Source organism: Mizuhopecten yessoensis, unplaced genomic scaffold, assembly GCF_002113885.1.
Source record: "Mizuhopecten yessoensis strain PY_sf001 unplaced genomic scaffold, ASM211388v2 scaffold10989_2, whole genome shotgun sequence".
Lineage (NCBI taxonomy): Eukaryota > Metazoa > Mollusca > Bivalvia > Pectinida > Pectinidae > Mizuhopecten > Mizuhopecten yessoensis.
Window position 1 is genome coordinate 176,538 of NW_018408823.1, and position 17,269 is coordinate 193,806.

General features: G+C 36.1%; 1 protein-coding gene across 18 annotated transcripts in view; it reads right to left on the reverse strand.

Moving 5' to 3' along the window:
• The window catches only part of LOC110464458, a 255,107-nt gene that overhangs the window by 29,979 nt on the left and 207,859 nt on the right, over positions 1–17,269 (reverse strand). For all 18 annotated transcript variants that reach the window (XM_021519688.1, XM_021519687.1, XM_021519680.1 and 15 more), the window contains 4 exons: positions 16,178–16,321; positions 13,834–13,935; positions 9,927–9,947; positions 8,315–8,989 (listed from right to left, as the gene is read on the reverse strand). In XM_021519688.1, the coding sequence (XP_021375363.1) occupies positions 8,315–8,989; positions 9,927–9,947; positions 13,834–13,935; positions 16,178–16,321 (942 nt within the window). The remainder of the gene's footprint in view (positions 1–8,314; positions 8,990–9,926; positions 9,948–13,833; positions 13,936–16,177; positions 16,322–17,269) is intronic.

A 17,269-nucleotide genomic window follows, 5' to 3' on the forward strand; every position in this document is an offset into this window, starting at 1 on the left:
TATCAGCTATGAGAAAAGCTCCATTCGTATACGACTCGTACGTTAGGGATGATCAGACCATATTTTCTTGACTAATGAACATTATTTACTCATCAGACCCATTTTTTCTGAACATTTAGATCAACCTTTTAAGTTATGATAAACTTTTATCTGGACCAGTAAGATTAATTTGTTTAGTCGGACACATTTTTCCTGACTACCAAGGTATTTTGTTTAATGATATTAAAATTTAAGTTTTTTTTTTTTTTTAGATTTGAATATAATACTAAGCTATCGGAACACCTAAGTTCCTGTTTATTAATACAAACAATTCTTCCTTATTGTATATAGTTAGTGTTATTGGCACAATGCATGTCGGGAAAAACAGTGTGATATATTTCCTTTTTATCGCTAAAACAGTAAGAATAACAAATACTACTGCATTTACACCTAAGTACAAACTCACAGAGCGTGAGTACCACAGAAAGGGTGAGTACCACAGAGCATGAGTACCACAGAATGGGTGAGTACCACAGAAAGGGTGAGTACCACAGAAAGGGTGAGAACCACAGAAAGGGTGAGTCCCACAGAAAGGGTGAGTACCACAGAGCGTGAGTACCACAGAAAGGGTGAGTACCACGGAAAGGGTGAGTACCACAGAGCGTGAGTACCACAGAAAAGGTGAGTACCACAGAAAGGGTGAGAACCACGGAAAGGGTGAGTACCACAGAGCGTGAGTACCACAGAAAGGGTGAGTACCACAGAGCGTGAGTACCACAGAGCGTGAGTACCACAGAAAGGGTGAGTACCACAGAAAGGGTGAGTACCACAGAAAGCGTGAGCAACTGTTAAATACATACACGTACTGCAGTTTTAATCACATGCATTCAATGTGATGATATTTAATAGCATTACACTACACAGTACTTTAGCTGTGACGTCAAACAAAGCTCCGGTATGCTATATTTAGACACACACGCGCATATACACGTTTTCCTTAGACGACCTTGACGTGCCTTCGGTATGTTTGGTAACCACGCCTGTTGCTTTTGAGAGGAAAACCAGTTACTGTTTAACGTTTTGTAGTAAAAACTTAAGTGGCGGCATCATCGTGATACTTTCCGCCATGTAAACCCTGACAGGTGGTTGGAGGTACAATCAATCTACAGTACAATACCTATTGTCATCATATAGCATAACAATGAGTAGGACTAAGTACATCAGTACAATACCTATTGTCATCATATAGCAAAACATTGAGTAGGACTAAGTACATCAGTACAATACCTATTGTCATCATATATAGCAAAACCATGAGTGGGACTAAGTACATCTTACAGAAGTCTAGTAAACCGAGAGAAGTTCAACATGTACTCTGGTATTATCTTAAAGTAGAAAAATACATCTTGCTCTGATAACACATTCACAGCAAAAACCAAACTTCCGACTCGTTTTATATGCTTTTAAATACAGTTTAATGAGACAGGCTGATTATCGAAGTAATCTCAGAATAATACGGCTTCTCTTAAAAACTATGCTATCTTCAATGGAATTTCCATTTCATTGCTTTTGAGAAGGAAGTTCCGTCCAACACATGTTTACCTCTGTCTAGTACACGCGATAAAGGATATTTGTGTTGTTGTTTATCGTCACAATAATATTGGTTTAAAAAGAGACTGCTGCATACGTGTATCTAAGACGACAAGTTTGGTTTTATCCTTTCTATTTCTTGATAATAGAGAAGAATATATTTTTTCTGATTCTTGAATCATCACACACTATCTTTACCAACTTTGAGTGTTACGTACATATTCTAAATATTGCGTAACATAAACACGTCCGGGTATTGAAACAGAGCTATGTAGGAGAGTAGGGGAAACCTCACAACGTAACAAACTAGTCACTTCTTACTGAAGGGTCTTACTATTATGTAACATAAACACGTCCGATAAACGGCTATTTAAACAGAGCTATGTAGGAGAGTAGGGGAAACCTCACAACGTAACAAACTAGTCACTTGTTACTGAAGGGCCTTACTATTATGTAACATAAACACGTCCGATAAACGGCTATTGAAACAGAGCTATGTAGGAGAGTAGGGGAAACCTCACAACGTAACAAACTAGTCACTTGTTACTGAAGGGTCTTACTATTATGTAACATAAACACGTCCGATAAACGGCTATTGAAACAGAGCTATGTAGGAGAGTAGGGGAAACCTCACAACGTAACAAACTAGTCACTTGTTACTGAAGGGTCTTACTATTATGTAACATAAACACGTCCGATAAACGGCTATTGAAACAGAGCTATGTAGGAGAGTAGGGGAAACCTCACAACGTAACAAACTAGTCACTTGTTACTGAAGGGTCTTACTATTATGTAACATAAACACGTCCGATAAACGGCTATTGAAACAGAGCTATGTAGGAGAGTAGGGGAAACCTCACAACGTAACAAACTAGTCACTTGTTACTGAAGGGTCTTACTATTATGTAACATAAACACGTCCGATAAACGGCTATTGAAACAGAGCTATGTAGGAGAGTAGGGGAAACCTCACAACGTAACAAACTAGTCACTTGTTACTGAAGGGTCTTACTATTATGTAACATAAACACGTCCGATAAACGGCTATTGAAACAGAGCTATGTAGGAGAGTAGGGGAAACCTCACAACGTAACAAACTAGTCACTTGTTACTGAAGGGTCTTACTATTATGTAACATAAACACGTCCGATAAACGGCTATTGAAACAGAGCTATGTAGGAGAGTAGGGGAAACCTCACAACGTAACAAACTAGTCACTTGTTACTGAAGGGTCTTACTATTATGTAACATAAACACGTCCGATAAACGGCTATTGAAACAGAGCTATGTAGGAGAGTAGGGGAAACCTCACAACGTAACAAACTAGTCACTTGTTACTGAAGGGTCTTACTATTATGTAACATAAACACGTCCGATAAACGGCTATTGAAACAGAGCTATGTAGGAGAGTAGGGGAAACCTCACAACGTAACAAACTAGTCACTTGTTACTGAAGGGTCTTACTATTATGTAACATAAACACGTCCGATAAACGGCTATTGAAACAGAGCTATGTAGGAGAGTAGGGGAAACCTCACAACGTAACAAACTAGTCACTTGTTACTGAAGGGTCTTACTATTATGTAACATAAACACGTCCGATAAACGGCTATTGAAACAGAGCTATGTAGGAGAGTAGGGGAAACCTCACAACGTAACAAACTAGTCACTTGTTACTGAAGGGTCTTACTATTATGTAACATAAACACGTCCGATAAACGGCTATTGAAACAGAGCTATGTAGGAGAGTAGGGGAAACCTCACAACGTAACAAACTAGTCACTTGTTACTGAAGGGTCTTACTATTATGTAACATAAACACGTCCGATAAACGGCTATTGAAACAGAGCTATGTAGGAGAGTAGGGGAAACCTCACAACGTAACAAACTAGTCACTTGTTACTGAAGGGTCTTACTATTATGTAACATAAACACGTCCGATAAACGGCTATTGAAACAGAGCTATGTAGGAGAGTAGGGGAAACCTCACAACGTAACAAACTAGTCACTTGTTACTGAAGGGTCTTACTATTATGTAACATAAACACGTCCGATAAACGGCTATTGAAACAGAGCTATGTAGGAGAGTAGGGGAAACCTCACAACGTAACAAACTAGTCACTTGTTACTGAAGGGTCTTACTATTATGTAACATAAACACGTCCGATAAACGGCTATTGAAACAGAGCTATGTAGGAGAGTAGGGGAAACCTCACAACGTAACAAACTAGTCACTTGTTACTGAAGGGTCTTACTATTATGTAACATAAACACGTCCGATAAACGGCTATTGAAACAGAGCTATGTAGGAGAGTAGGGGAAACCTCACAACGTAACAAACTAGTCACTTGTTACTGAAGGGTCTTACTATTATGTAACATAAACACGTCCGATAAACGGCTATTGAAACAGAGCTATGTAGGAGAGTAGGGGAAACCTCACAACGTAACAAACTAGGCACTTGTTACTAAAGGGTCTTACTATTATGTAACATAAACACGTCCGATAAACGGCTATTGAAACAGAGCTATGTAGGAGAGTAGGGGAAACCTCTCAACGTAACAAACTAGTCACTTGTTACTGAAGGGCCTTACTCTTATGTAACATAAACACGTCCGATAAGCGGGTATTGAAACAGTGCTATGTAGGAGAGTAGGGGAACCCTCACAACGTAACAAACTAGTCACTTGTTACTGAAGGGTCTTACTTTTCTTTTTCATTATCGGTAGAGCACTTTGCTCGTACTCTGAAGTCCAATACCATATTCACGAACCCGTACTCATGTACAGATTCCGTGTTCAATGCCGATTTCGAAGTCATGTGATAAACTAAAAAAAGTCGAATTTTAAGGTGATTCAAAATAATCTTAGAGGGATTCCGCTAAAGAATCCGCGATTAAGGACGAACACCATTTCATAAATACTGGCCCTGGATTCGACTTCTGGCAAGGACAATCCGACAAAACTGGGTATACAATTCATTTCTATAGAAAGTTATATATGAGATATGTTGATGTTTGATAAGACATCTGTACATGAGATATCCAAGTACATAGCTTATTTAACGTAATGGCACATCGTACAGGATTTACAATTAATCAAGTGATATCCAAAAAGAAAAAAATGAAAATAAATAGATAAATACATAAACAAAATACAAAATCGGCATTGCTCATTCGAAAACGTTTATGCTGGCTTGTCATAGAAAACCAGGACCAATTAGTGATGAGTGTACAGTTGTATTGTTGTATGGATTTCTCATTCTGGATATACCAACCATGTAAACACATCACAGGGCAGTTCGCCATAGAACGATGGGACGGATATTATATTTGGTAAATTACTTAATAAATGAAATCCTATTTTTGATCCAAGACCAACACCTAGCAAACTAGCGTGTGTTTATGTACGTATAATCACTAACCCCTGTCGGGCGTGAGGTCTAAAACCAATTACATCATTGGAACTGCCGACATGTTTGGTACACGCGCTGTATTCCTGACCGATTTCTTGTGTCTGACACCTCAGCAGGGTCTTAAAATAAATCTATAGACATTGTTAATCTCGGCGTGGTTCTTATTGGTGATGGATTACTTATCAGTGCCTTAAATTGTGAAGATATTATACATTTAATGTATTTTCGGTATTGAAACATTCTTTCATAGTATATTGATATATTTATTCACTGTTGGTTTTTTGTCTCCAGATTGATCACTTTGATATATGCATACCTTCCATGTTTTAATCCCAAAAATCATTTAGGGATCGAACGGCATTTTTTAAAATTTTCATACCGGCATGAAAATTTAAAAAACGCCGTTCAATCCGTATATTTACATTTTTACTATAGAACAAATGTTTAATTTTATTGATTTGTTCTTAAATAAATAATTAATGTATTTACTGCATTTTGTTTATGCGTCGCCCTTTAACGACATTGGCGTAACAGCGCCACCCCCCCTTTTTATATAAAATTGGCGCCAATAAATAACCGAAGCCATTTGAGTGTCTGATGCAGGGGCATTCTCCATGTTATCCGAAGCAAAGCCACAAGACTCTCATTGAACAATGCTAATCCATGACATCATAAGTAAACCATGTGATAAGTCACGAGAGTTTTTGGTTTCATACTCAAATGAAATGCATTTCTGCTGGTAATGTTCATATAGTGGGTTGTAGAGCAACTGTTGATAAAGTCAGTGAAGTGAAGTCTGGTGCATCATAATGGAAAGTATTATGTGGCTTTATAAACAAAATGACATTACAAGACATATTAATTAAATCCTTTACCTGTTACAGCTGAAGTTGTAATGTGATAAAGGGTTCAAAGACAACTTCCCTTTATTTCTCTATTTCCAAATAACATGTTATGTTTCGGAACACTTTAGACAAACAGCCACGCCGAGCTTAACAATGTCTCTGGTTTTATTTTAAGACCCTGCTGAGGTGTCAGACACAAGTAATCGGTCAGGAATACAGCGCGTGTACCAAACATGTCGGCAGTTCCAATGATGTAATTGGTTTTAGACCTCACGCCCGACAGGGGTTAGTGATTATATGTACATAAACACACGCTAGTTTGCTAGGTGTTGGTCTTGGATGCATAATATGATTTCATTTATTAAGTAATTTATCAATTATATTATCCGTCCCATCGTTCTATGGCGAACCGCCCTGCCATGTGTTTACACGGTTGATATATCCAGAATTAGACATCTATCCACTATACAACTGCACACAACCATTACATGATACGTTTGAGCTCTTTCGACTTTCTACATCAGCTTCCTACGTAGTACAAAGGGGTTTCCTTACTCAATATCTCGAGTGATTATTCTTAGTAATATGATCAATACATCACGCAACATATGTTAATATAATCGAGTGACTCTTTATTACATCAAATGACCACCAGTTTTGAAATAACAAAAGTGGGAAGTTGCAGATGATAAGTATGGCGCGGTTCTGTGATGATAAGTATGGCGCGGTTCTGTGATGATAAGTATGGCGCGGTTCTGTCATGAGTTATCCATTTTAAACACGCTTGGACATATTTGTGTTCACCGAAATTTCTCACTATGAAGGAAGGTTAATTAATATATTTATATATATATAAAGCGATTGCAGTTCTGTTTTATCAAAAAGGAAACGTTAATAAACAATTACCATTAATAACGGTTCAGTTTTCAAATATGTAGACATTTCCCTGCCGAGAAAATCAGAACTTTGTTTTTGTAGAATAAATCTTGCTGTTTTGTTGTTTGGTTTTAGACGTAAACTATTTCATATATAAATGATGGTGTGTCTAAATAAACCTCTACTCCGATCTGCGTCTGTAATCTGTATTTAAAGCTAAAATAAGATGGACTCCACCTGCTCCGTAAATAAAATGATAAAAAACAAAATGAGTAAGAACAACATTGACAGTCATGCGTTTGCTGCCAATCGCTTAATACAAATCATATTGTTAACGAGCAAGACAGCTTTGATGCTATAACAAGTCTGCAGCTAAACTGCAAGTCTACCATTTTGCGAAGTCTGGCGTAGTCCGCAGAATTATGAACGATCGAGATATTTCCAGAAACATCGTGCAATCAGTGTTAAGTACACAAATCGTCAGATTAGACATACAAACTACTCCCTCTTGGCGCACGAATTGTGAGTAAAATGTCCACACTAGAGTACAAACCCAGTAGATTACATCTTTACTTTGACGTTTCATCAGATTTCTGAAGACCTACATGTAATTACTGATGGATGGTTACCAACGGAGCTGTGGACGGTAACATCTAATTAACTTTCCAAGTGATTAGCTCTATTTTTAGAGCAATGTTTTATAATGTGTATAATTGCTTTCAACAACTGAAACAATTATACATATATTTCCATGTTTCACATCTTCAAAACCAGTAGCCTTATCTTGACCTGAAAACTTTGACAAATCATTGATATATGACAATGACAAGTATGTCAATATATGTTATAGGGAATATGAATAAAAATAATAATAATGAATCCATATTATATGAAAGATTCAAATCTAGAGCCCGGACTAGAAATAGGCTAACCAAAATATCCTCTCTTATTAATATGCATTTGTGTACCTGCATAAACCTCGGGAAGAGTATGCTCAATGGACTTGAACAGTTACCTGTATTGTTATGATGGTGTTTCACCGAATCGCTCATTAGGAACTAGTTGCACTAACAACTCTTTGAAAAGGGCTTTAACTTTGTCAAAAATATCGATAAGTCTCTAATAATTCAATTGATTTTCCAGTTCAAATCAAATATTGCAAAATTTCAAGGGATTCGGATGCAAGGGGGGCATGGACATTATTTCATTTACAGGGTATTGTGGTCCTCAGAACCCCATCCCCGAAGCCTTGTAGTTTAATCAAAAATATGCATTAACCCGACATTCCACACAAGAGGATATCGTAAGTAATTCTGTTTGATAAAATATGTATCCGGTATTACTATTCTTCCGAATTAAGTAACAAACGTTTACAGTGTGATGTAAATTGGTTATAAATAAGGGATCGCTATTTTATTCTAGGCATTTCCCACGGCGGGAACGTTTCAATTTGCTCAAAACTTCCGGATATCTTTCAGGGTTATCACTATTTACTGACAACTGTAATTGTTTTGTACACTGAAACTGCCCTAGCGAATTATCTGGTTCGACAAAGCTCAAAGGTATTTAAGAGGAAACGAAGGAGAAAAAGTAAGATTTGTTCTACTCACTTGCTTCAAGAAGAGCCAACACATCATTAAAGTTTCTTGGTCTTTCTTCATCCAAAAACAGCTGCTGGAAGTCCGACAGTGGATGCGAGGATATTTCATTGAGCTCTGACGTATCCTTTAATCCGAATCCCACCGTGAATATCTGGATGCCGTCGTCCTCTGCCCTCTCTGCCGCGGCCCAGGATTGGAATTTGTTTTCACTTTCGTCACTTCCGGTGAGATACAGGATAAAGTTCCTAGCGAAACTTCGGTCACCGCTTCTACGTTTAAACATCTGAGTTCTGACGATATCAAACGCCTTCGCTGTATTGGTCTCACCTGGGCGGTACTGTACCCGGTTTATTGCTCGTTGCACGCTTTCCTGTGTATTGTAGTTCCCAAGCTGGAACTGCACGTCAGGGTAGGTGCTGAATCGTAGAAGACCCATTCGGAACTTCTCGTTATCTATGCTTAATTCTCCAGTCACCATCTTCACGTAGTCAGTCATCTTACTAAATACTTCGGGCCTGACAGAGGAATCCATAACGACAACAATATCAAATGCGTTAGCTGGCCGTGTTGGTCTTGGCGTAGTTGTCGTGGTTGGTCGCGGAGTAGTTGGTCGTGGTGTGGCTGGGCGTCGAGTAGTCGTTGGTCGTGGTGTGGTCGGTCTCTGGGTTGTTGGTCTCGGCGTTCCTGTAAAAACGAACGTATAAGAAATAAATGAAACTGAAAACAATGTATACCTGGTTCCCTATTCGCCGTTCAGCAATGACAATGTAAGCTAGTGTGCATTATATCTAAGGAACAATTTTCTATATTTTCCAATTCATGAGGTGATAACTCCAGTTAAGCAAGTGTAAAATGTCCATTTGTATTGTTGTTGTTGTCACGGAAAATTGTCACGTTCTGTAGTAAGGTTATTAGATGTTAAAAAGTGTTTATGTGAACTATGGCTATTGTTTGACTGCTAATTTTAGCAAATATTCTTCCTTAGATTCGTGAAAGACCATAGTCTAGTAATTATAATTTGTTATGTATACAGGTGTCTATATCATATCTCTCACAATGGCGTGGAATGCAGTGTACCCTCTCGTTATAATGGCACTCTTTACACAGCAAGGGTTGGCCTTATGAAGGTGGTAGAAAAAGTGTCAGGAGACATAAAATGTCTGCTCAGAGTAAAAGGGAAAAAGGGAGCTTGATATATTGAAATACTTTTGGCATTATACAGATATTCCAAATTAGTCAGTGTTTCCCGTACGTTATAAGGATATTAATAGATGTCATTGCAATACATTTGTATATATATATATTTATACATATGCAGATATTGTATAATAATCTATTTTTGCGGGTTTTGGCGTTTTACAGTGAAAAAAACTTTTAAAACCAAACATATACATATGTATTCAATTTTCAAACAGATGTTTATGTAATAACGTGTAATGAAATTTGGTTGTGTCTGTCTACCATGAAATAAGCCTCGAATGTGCACATACACCAGGTGTATTTATAGGGCCTAAAAATCAACACTGCACACAGAACTTATCATCGCAAGCGTTTGTAATCCTTGCGGCAATCTGAATGTTATGCAATATTATAAAAAAACCGAAATAGGAATGAAACTTACTTCGTGGTGGTAGGGTCGATTCTGAAAGAAAATACATTAAAATGATATTAGCAATATGTAAGTTTTTCTTGAAAAGTAGCACAATATACGTCTATTTTAACAAACACATATAAATACAGACATTTAAGTAGATGCATGTTTTACATAATGACAATATATTGTGACACCTTGTATAATTTATCATTGTAAAATTATGTCATTTTATTGCAAACACACAAGTTTGGAATTCCTTGCTGCTGAATGTCATTAAACACAATTTAAACACAATGTCATTAAACACAATGTCATTAAACACAATGTCATGAGTGAATGTAAAGTGAAATAAGAGCAGAATAAAATAGGATATCGAAGCAGTGTAACGGACAATACACCGGTACCCTGATCCTTCACCAGTTCACTTTCTTACATAACTCCTGTCAGTTAAGACCGCCCGTCTATAACGACCACCTGTCTATAACATATTGAGAATACTTAAAATGCTAGGTTTTGTATCATAATTATGTATTTAAAAGTCAATACTACAATACTACTTACTGTATATAATGCTCGCCTTTCTATCAAAACAACAGCGAAATATAGCTTCATACTTCAGAATTTCTCAAATCGCATGCTCTATAGAAATTCGATCCAAATCTCTCAAATTGCGTGTTCCAAATAATACTTTTTTTGTGTCTATAAAGATGACCTGTCATTGAATACCCCCTGTATATAAGATCATCTTTCTAAAATGACCACGTGTCTGAAATCACAAGTCTGTAATACAAGCTATCAGAACACCCGTCTATAAATACCCCCTGTATATCAGATCATCTTTCTAAAATGACCACGTGTCTGAAATCACAAGTCTGTAATACAAGCCATCAGAACACCTGTCTATAAATACCCCCTGTATATAAGATCATCTTTCTAAAATGACCACGTGTCTGAAATAACAAGTCTGTAATACAAGCTTTCAGAACACCTGTCTATAAATACCCCCTGTATATAAGATCATCTGTCTAAAATGACCACGTGTCTGAAATCACAAGTCTAATACAAGCTATCAGAACACCTGTCTATCAATACCACCTGTCGATAAGATAACCGATACAATTTACCTGGATGTAACAACACCTGTCTATATAGACCATGTGTATATACGACCACCTGTCTGTACGATCGCCAATAAAAAATACCAACTGTCTAAAATACCACCTGTCTATAACATCACCTGTCTATAAGATCACATGTATATAATAAAACAAGTAAATAAGAGTACCTGTCTATAAGATCACCTGTCTAAAAGATCACCTGTCTATAAGATCACCTGTCTATACTAACACAAGTAAATACGAGTACCTGTCTATAGAGACCACATGTCTAAAAAGATCACCTGTCTATACTAACACAAGTAAATAAGAGTACCTGTCTATAAAGACCACATGTCTGAAAATATCACCTGTCTAAAAGATCACCTGTCTATAAGATCACCTGTCTATACTAACACAAGTAAATAGAGTACCTGTCTATAGAGACCACATGTCTAAAAAGATCACCTGTCTATACTAACACAAGTAAATAAGAGTACCTGTCTATAAAGACCACATGTCTGAAAATATCACCTGTCTAAAAGATCACCTGTCTATAAGATCACATGTCTATACTCACACAAGTAATACGAGTACCTGTCTATAGAGACCGACCACATGTCTGAAAAGATCACCTGTCTATACTAACACAAGTAAATAAGAGTACCTGTCTATAAAGACCACATGTCTGAAAAGATCACCTGTCTATACTAACACAAGTAAATAAGAGTACCTGTCTATAAAGACCACATGTATGAAAAGATCACCTGTCTAAAAGATCACCTGTCTATAAGATCACCTGTCTATACTAACACAAGTAAATAAGAGTACCTGTCTATAGAGACCACATGTCTAAAAAGATCACCTGTCTATACTAACACAAGTAAATAAGAGTACCTGTCTATAAAGACCACATGTCTGAAGAGATCACCTGTCTATACTAACACAAGTAAATAAGAATACCTGTCTATAAAGACCACATGTATGAAAAGATCACCTGTCTATAAGATCACATGTATATACTAACACAAGTAATACGAGTACCTGTCTATAGAGACCGACCACATGTCTGAAAAGATCACCTGTCTATACTAACACAAGTAAATAAGAGTACCTGTCTATAGAGACCACATGTCTGAAGAGATCACCTGTCTATACTAACATAAGTAAATAAGAGTGCCTGTCTATAAAGACCACATGTATGAAAAGATCACCTGTCTTGTTCTGATGTTCTGTTAATACTACAATGTTATATATGTTCTAATAGTGTATACAATTATTTGTCATTACATCTACCATGTTACCTCCGATTGTATGCTCTTTATATCTTTCATGACCACTTCCATATAACCGTCATACATTTAAAATTCACTGTCTATAGTCTATATAAGAACACGACTTTATAAAGATCATGGAAACAAGATTTATATAAAAACTGTGTATCAAGATCTTCTGTAGATTATGACTATCTGTATAAAACTTCTATCATTATAGAAGAAAAATGTGTGTACAAGAACAATACCTGAAATAACATTTTTTTCAAAAGAAATTACGAAAGGGTAGTTTGTAACATGTTCCCAGAAGTATGCAAAGTTAATTTAAACCATATCAATTACCGTTTGTATGATTATTCCTAGTATTTGTTCTAATAGCGAAGAAAATAATTCTTTATACCTGTGACGATCAATAGACTGCTAACACAACTATTTACCTAAGTTACATAAATAATCTATATACAGCTGACTATGGGGAGCAGGAAAGCTTCTGTAGTTTTATTTCATCTTGTAATCATCTATTTTTCGTTTTACTATAAATGCATACGAGTAATAATTTCCATAAGGCTGAAACGCATCACAAAGTAATTATCTATTTACAACGTAATTTAGAAACTGTCTATATTTATAACATCATAAAAAGAAAAGAAATTCTGCCATCCACTCGGGCAATCTTAATATCAGAGTTTGTATCGTATACACATTCATGTTACATTATGTTAGGCTGTACATTTATCCCATCTCAACCGCACAGCACGGAAACAGACAGTGTTCAACCTGGTACAATCATATCGCCTAGTACACAACTTCCCAAAATACAAGCGCGTCTTTGTTTTTTAAACGTTCACGTTATCTGAAAATCAATATATTAGAAATAAGAATATCTTACTAACAAAGGTGTCAAAAACTAATAAGCTAAATGCTTAAAACATGATAACCAATTCACCGATTACTCTCGATATTTGTAGACCTTGTAGATGATTTTGATTTGGAATATTATTTTAAAGGTTTCAGGATGTGTTAGTCTACATTTAAGAGTAGCAGAAGGTTTGACATTTATTGAATATGAAACCTATGTATTAATAGTTCTAGAAATAGGAACAATAGATTTGATAAACATGCTTTATGATAACACCCCAGATGATGCGCCATGTATTACATTATTATGTTATTCAAGACATGTGGTCGATGGAGACATTCGCTATCTAAGACAGGTTTGAGTGTGATGTATTTAAGACATGTGGTCGATGGAGACATTCGCTATCTAAGACAGGTTTGATTGTGATGTATTTTAGACAGGTGGTCGATGGAGACATTCGCTATCTAAGACAGGTTTAATTGTGATGTACTTAAGACATGTGGTCGATGGAGACATTCGCTATCTAAGACAGGTTTGATTGTGATGTATTTAAGACAAAGGACGCTATAGTTGTTGGCTTTAGTCTTCTAGTATTGACAACTATACGTTATAGCAATCAGTATTATGTACAACTTCAAGTAAAATGACTTTTGATTAGTTTGTGGTTGACAAAGGGTATGGTTTCCCTAAGTCACGTGATGGGATACCTCTGCTTTCGTCGGTAGGACGCCTTGTAGGACGCCTGGTTGGGTATGTAGGACGCGCGGTTGTAGGGGGATATCTAGGACGTTCTGTTGGTATTGGAGTTCCTTCAACGACACATAGGACATCACAGCACACGTGACACATTAAGACAGCACGGTGACGTTTGAGAGAAAACGAGAATATTAAGTGCATAAGAGACAAACAGTGAGGATATGTGTGCATACAACATACTCATTGACTGTTGGTTACTCATTTTTCACAAGAATGTGTTTTATTTTTTAGAAAATTAAAATAATGACATTAAAGGAACATTGGTTTTACGTTAGTTTATACCAAAAATGAGTGACCAAACAGTTTGAGCAGACGAAAATCAGTGAACAAATATACTTAGAGTCCATGATGATATCCTACAAAATCTTCAACTCGTGCAATGAGTCTTTTCATGAAGTATTACCAAAAAAAGAGAAAAAAATGAGTATCGGTATCTACTTATCCAGCTTATATGGCACTACTGATTGACTTGTGTATGAAACATTATGTGATTAATAAAATGAAAACAAAAGTTCTATTTTTTGTTTTTGTTTGGCCAATATAATGTATCTGCGGAGTTACGTGATGTAATACACTTGTTGTCGTCCATAGGACGCCTAGTAGGATATCTAGGACGCAGTAAGGACGTATAGAACATCTAATAGGTACTTGTGCTGTTTCCACGACAAAAATGACGTCACAATACGGGTGGGACATCACGGTGACGTGTAAAGAAAAGTAAGAATATCAAGTGCATCAAAGACGGAGTCTGTTTATAAATAGACATTGTACATCACATTTGACCGTTAATCACTAGTTTATGTAGATTTGTGGAACGTTTTAAATTCATTTGCATCATTTAAGCTAAACATAATATGGCTTGATAGACGATTACAAATTATGTCTCTTATTCCCTTACAAATGAGCTACCAATAATCTGTGCAGTCAAAAACACAGAACTAGTTTATATACTGTTGATTTTGTCATCTTGTGCAAAATAAGAAACGTTTTAAACTTTTTAAAGCAAAACTAGCTATGTCAAATATTTACCATTTCCTACAATGAAGGGCATACAAAGGGTTCGTACATATTATACGTCAAATATTTACTGTTTCTTGTACTAAAAGCGGTAAAAGAAAATGTTGCTTCGTGCAAGTTTACTGCAATAACTGATATATCCCATCTACAAGGAAACTATATTCTACAGATATATCATCCTTTTTACGGTCTGAGATGTCAGTTTAAGATATATGTAATCAATCACGTGTATGTCGATAGACACACAAAGAACACGTGTTATACACTATTTCTGTATGCTCGAGCACTATAGCAGCTGTGTTAAATGAGAAGTAGGACCCAGTTGTTATCTCATGTTCACTATCAATCAACTATTTAAAGTCGATTTCACTGATATTAGTGTATACGAGCTTGGTTCTAAAGAAGGCCCCTCCCAATCCGGTAGACATTGCAAATGTACCCAATATCCATTTTGTTGCAATCAATACTTAATATACGAACTAGGTAAACATCTATTCATTTTTTAGAAGAGATGAAAAGTCATATTGAAAGCTGTTACTGAACCATATGACCAGTTCATCCATTCCGGACACAGCAGCGGCATTAACGGTCAAATTATCGTAAAGGTGCAACATGTTTGCTTGGAATAGGTAGACAAACTTACTTGTAATGACCCGTTGAAGTAACAGAAATCCATGTGATAAAGGTCAAGACGGTTTCAGAAATCTATTACCCATAAATATCGTTGTTATGAAAATTTAAGAGACACCAAGTTCTACTTTTAGATGCTTTTGTTTTATCAATAGCTTATCAATCGTTTTCTTATATCATAAAAGATATCTAATAATGCAAAGCAAAAAGAGGACTTTCACTTTGATTTTAATCTGGAAGCATATTTTTTGTGGAAATTTCTATTTAGGGACATGGATATAGTCAAATTTAAAAACAAACCAAGGAGGAGCAACTTATCATATCTTCCTTTTTTGTCATGGAAAAATGTTTGAGATTTTCTGATGAACAATGCATTTAAATCGTTTCAAAATCTCTCATACTATCAATTTATCGCCGGATCTATTGAAAACAGTAGGAGATAAGAATGGCATTATTGTAACTATTATATCATATTTAGCACCATTAATATACCATAAACTATTTTGAAATGCATTAGTGAATGTGACCATTCTGATGTTGATAATAAAACTGATGATTTAAAAATTCTTTATAAAAAGTTGTGATGTAATGATAAGAAAACAGGAAAATTTCAAAGCGTGGAAGGGAAACTATTTTATATCCCGGTACCTCTGCCACCATGAGTTGGACGAACAGATGGACGGACAGTAGAACGATCTGATGGGCGTCTTGTTGGGAAAGGAGTTCGTCGCGTCGATGATGGATATTTTGGAGGACGAGTCGGAGGATACCTCGGACGTTCGGTTGTTCTACCTTTAATGACATACATGACGTCACAGCAAGTGAAGGACACACAGACAGACATCACAGTGCCGAAGTTGAAACAAAACAGTAAGTACAACATTGATTATACAAAATAATTTAAACAGAAATGCTTAAAATGCAGATTTGATATCATCAACACCTGTTGATAGGGTTTCTATGGTGTATATATATGTGATTTATCAGCTAAGATCAAGCGAGACGATAGGGTATCTATGGTGTATATATATGTTATTTATCGTTCCAGCTAAGATCAAGCGAGACATTCATCCGTCCTTAACATGCCGAAATCAACAGGATATAGTTGTTTTAGTTTTTTCTCTTAAAAATACGACTAAAATATCAATTTTCTCATTATTTGCTAAAAACCAAAACCAAACACAATGTCCGACAACATCAAATTGTCTTTCGTTATTTGCTTTTTGGTCCCAATAGAAACTGCATTAAAATTATAATTACGTTTTGCAAAAACTGAAACATGTCGATATTGCATTAAGGAAGATATCAAATCTGCAATTGTAACAAGATATCTTGCAACCTCATTAGTCATTAATGCTCACAACCAGAAGAATCACAGCTGATAAAGAGGGGTTATTTAGATGTCGTACTATTGACTATATAATTGCTTGTATACAGTAGGAATACAGAAATCAGAAGACATCGGTGTTTAATCATGATATCTAAGTTTTACTTTCTACACAAACAATGTACGTATTAAACGTGTCGCAACGTTTCAAGACCGACTGATCCCCTTTGTCAAGCCGTGTTTAGAAAGTAAAACTATGATATCGCATTTTTCCAAACTTAAGACTCTTATTGAAGATAATTGTTTATTGAAGATTGTTAAATCAGTTGTTATCGGCTGGTGTGTAAACTGTTGAATGACGTTGAAAAGTTTCAGTAACAACAAATGACATATAGGTGCATATTTATAACAGT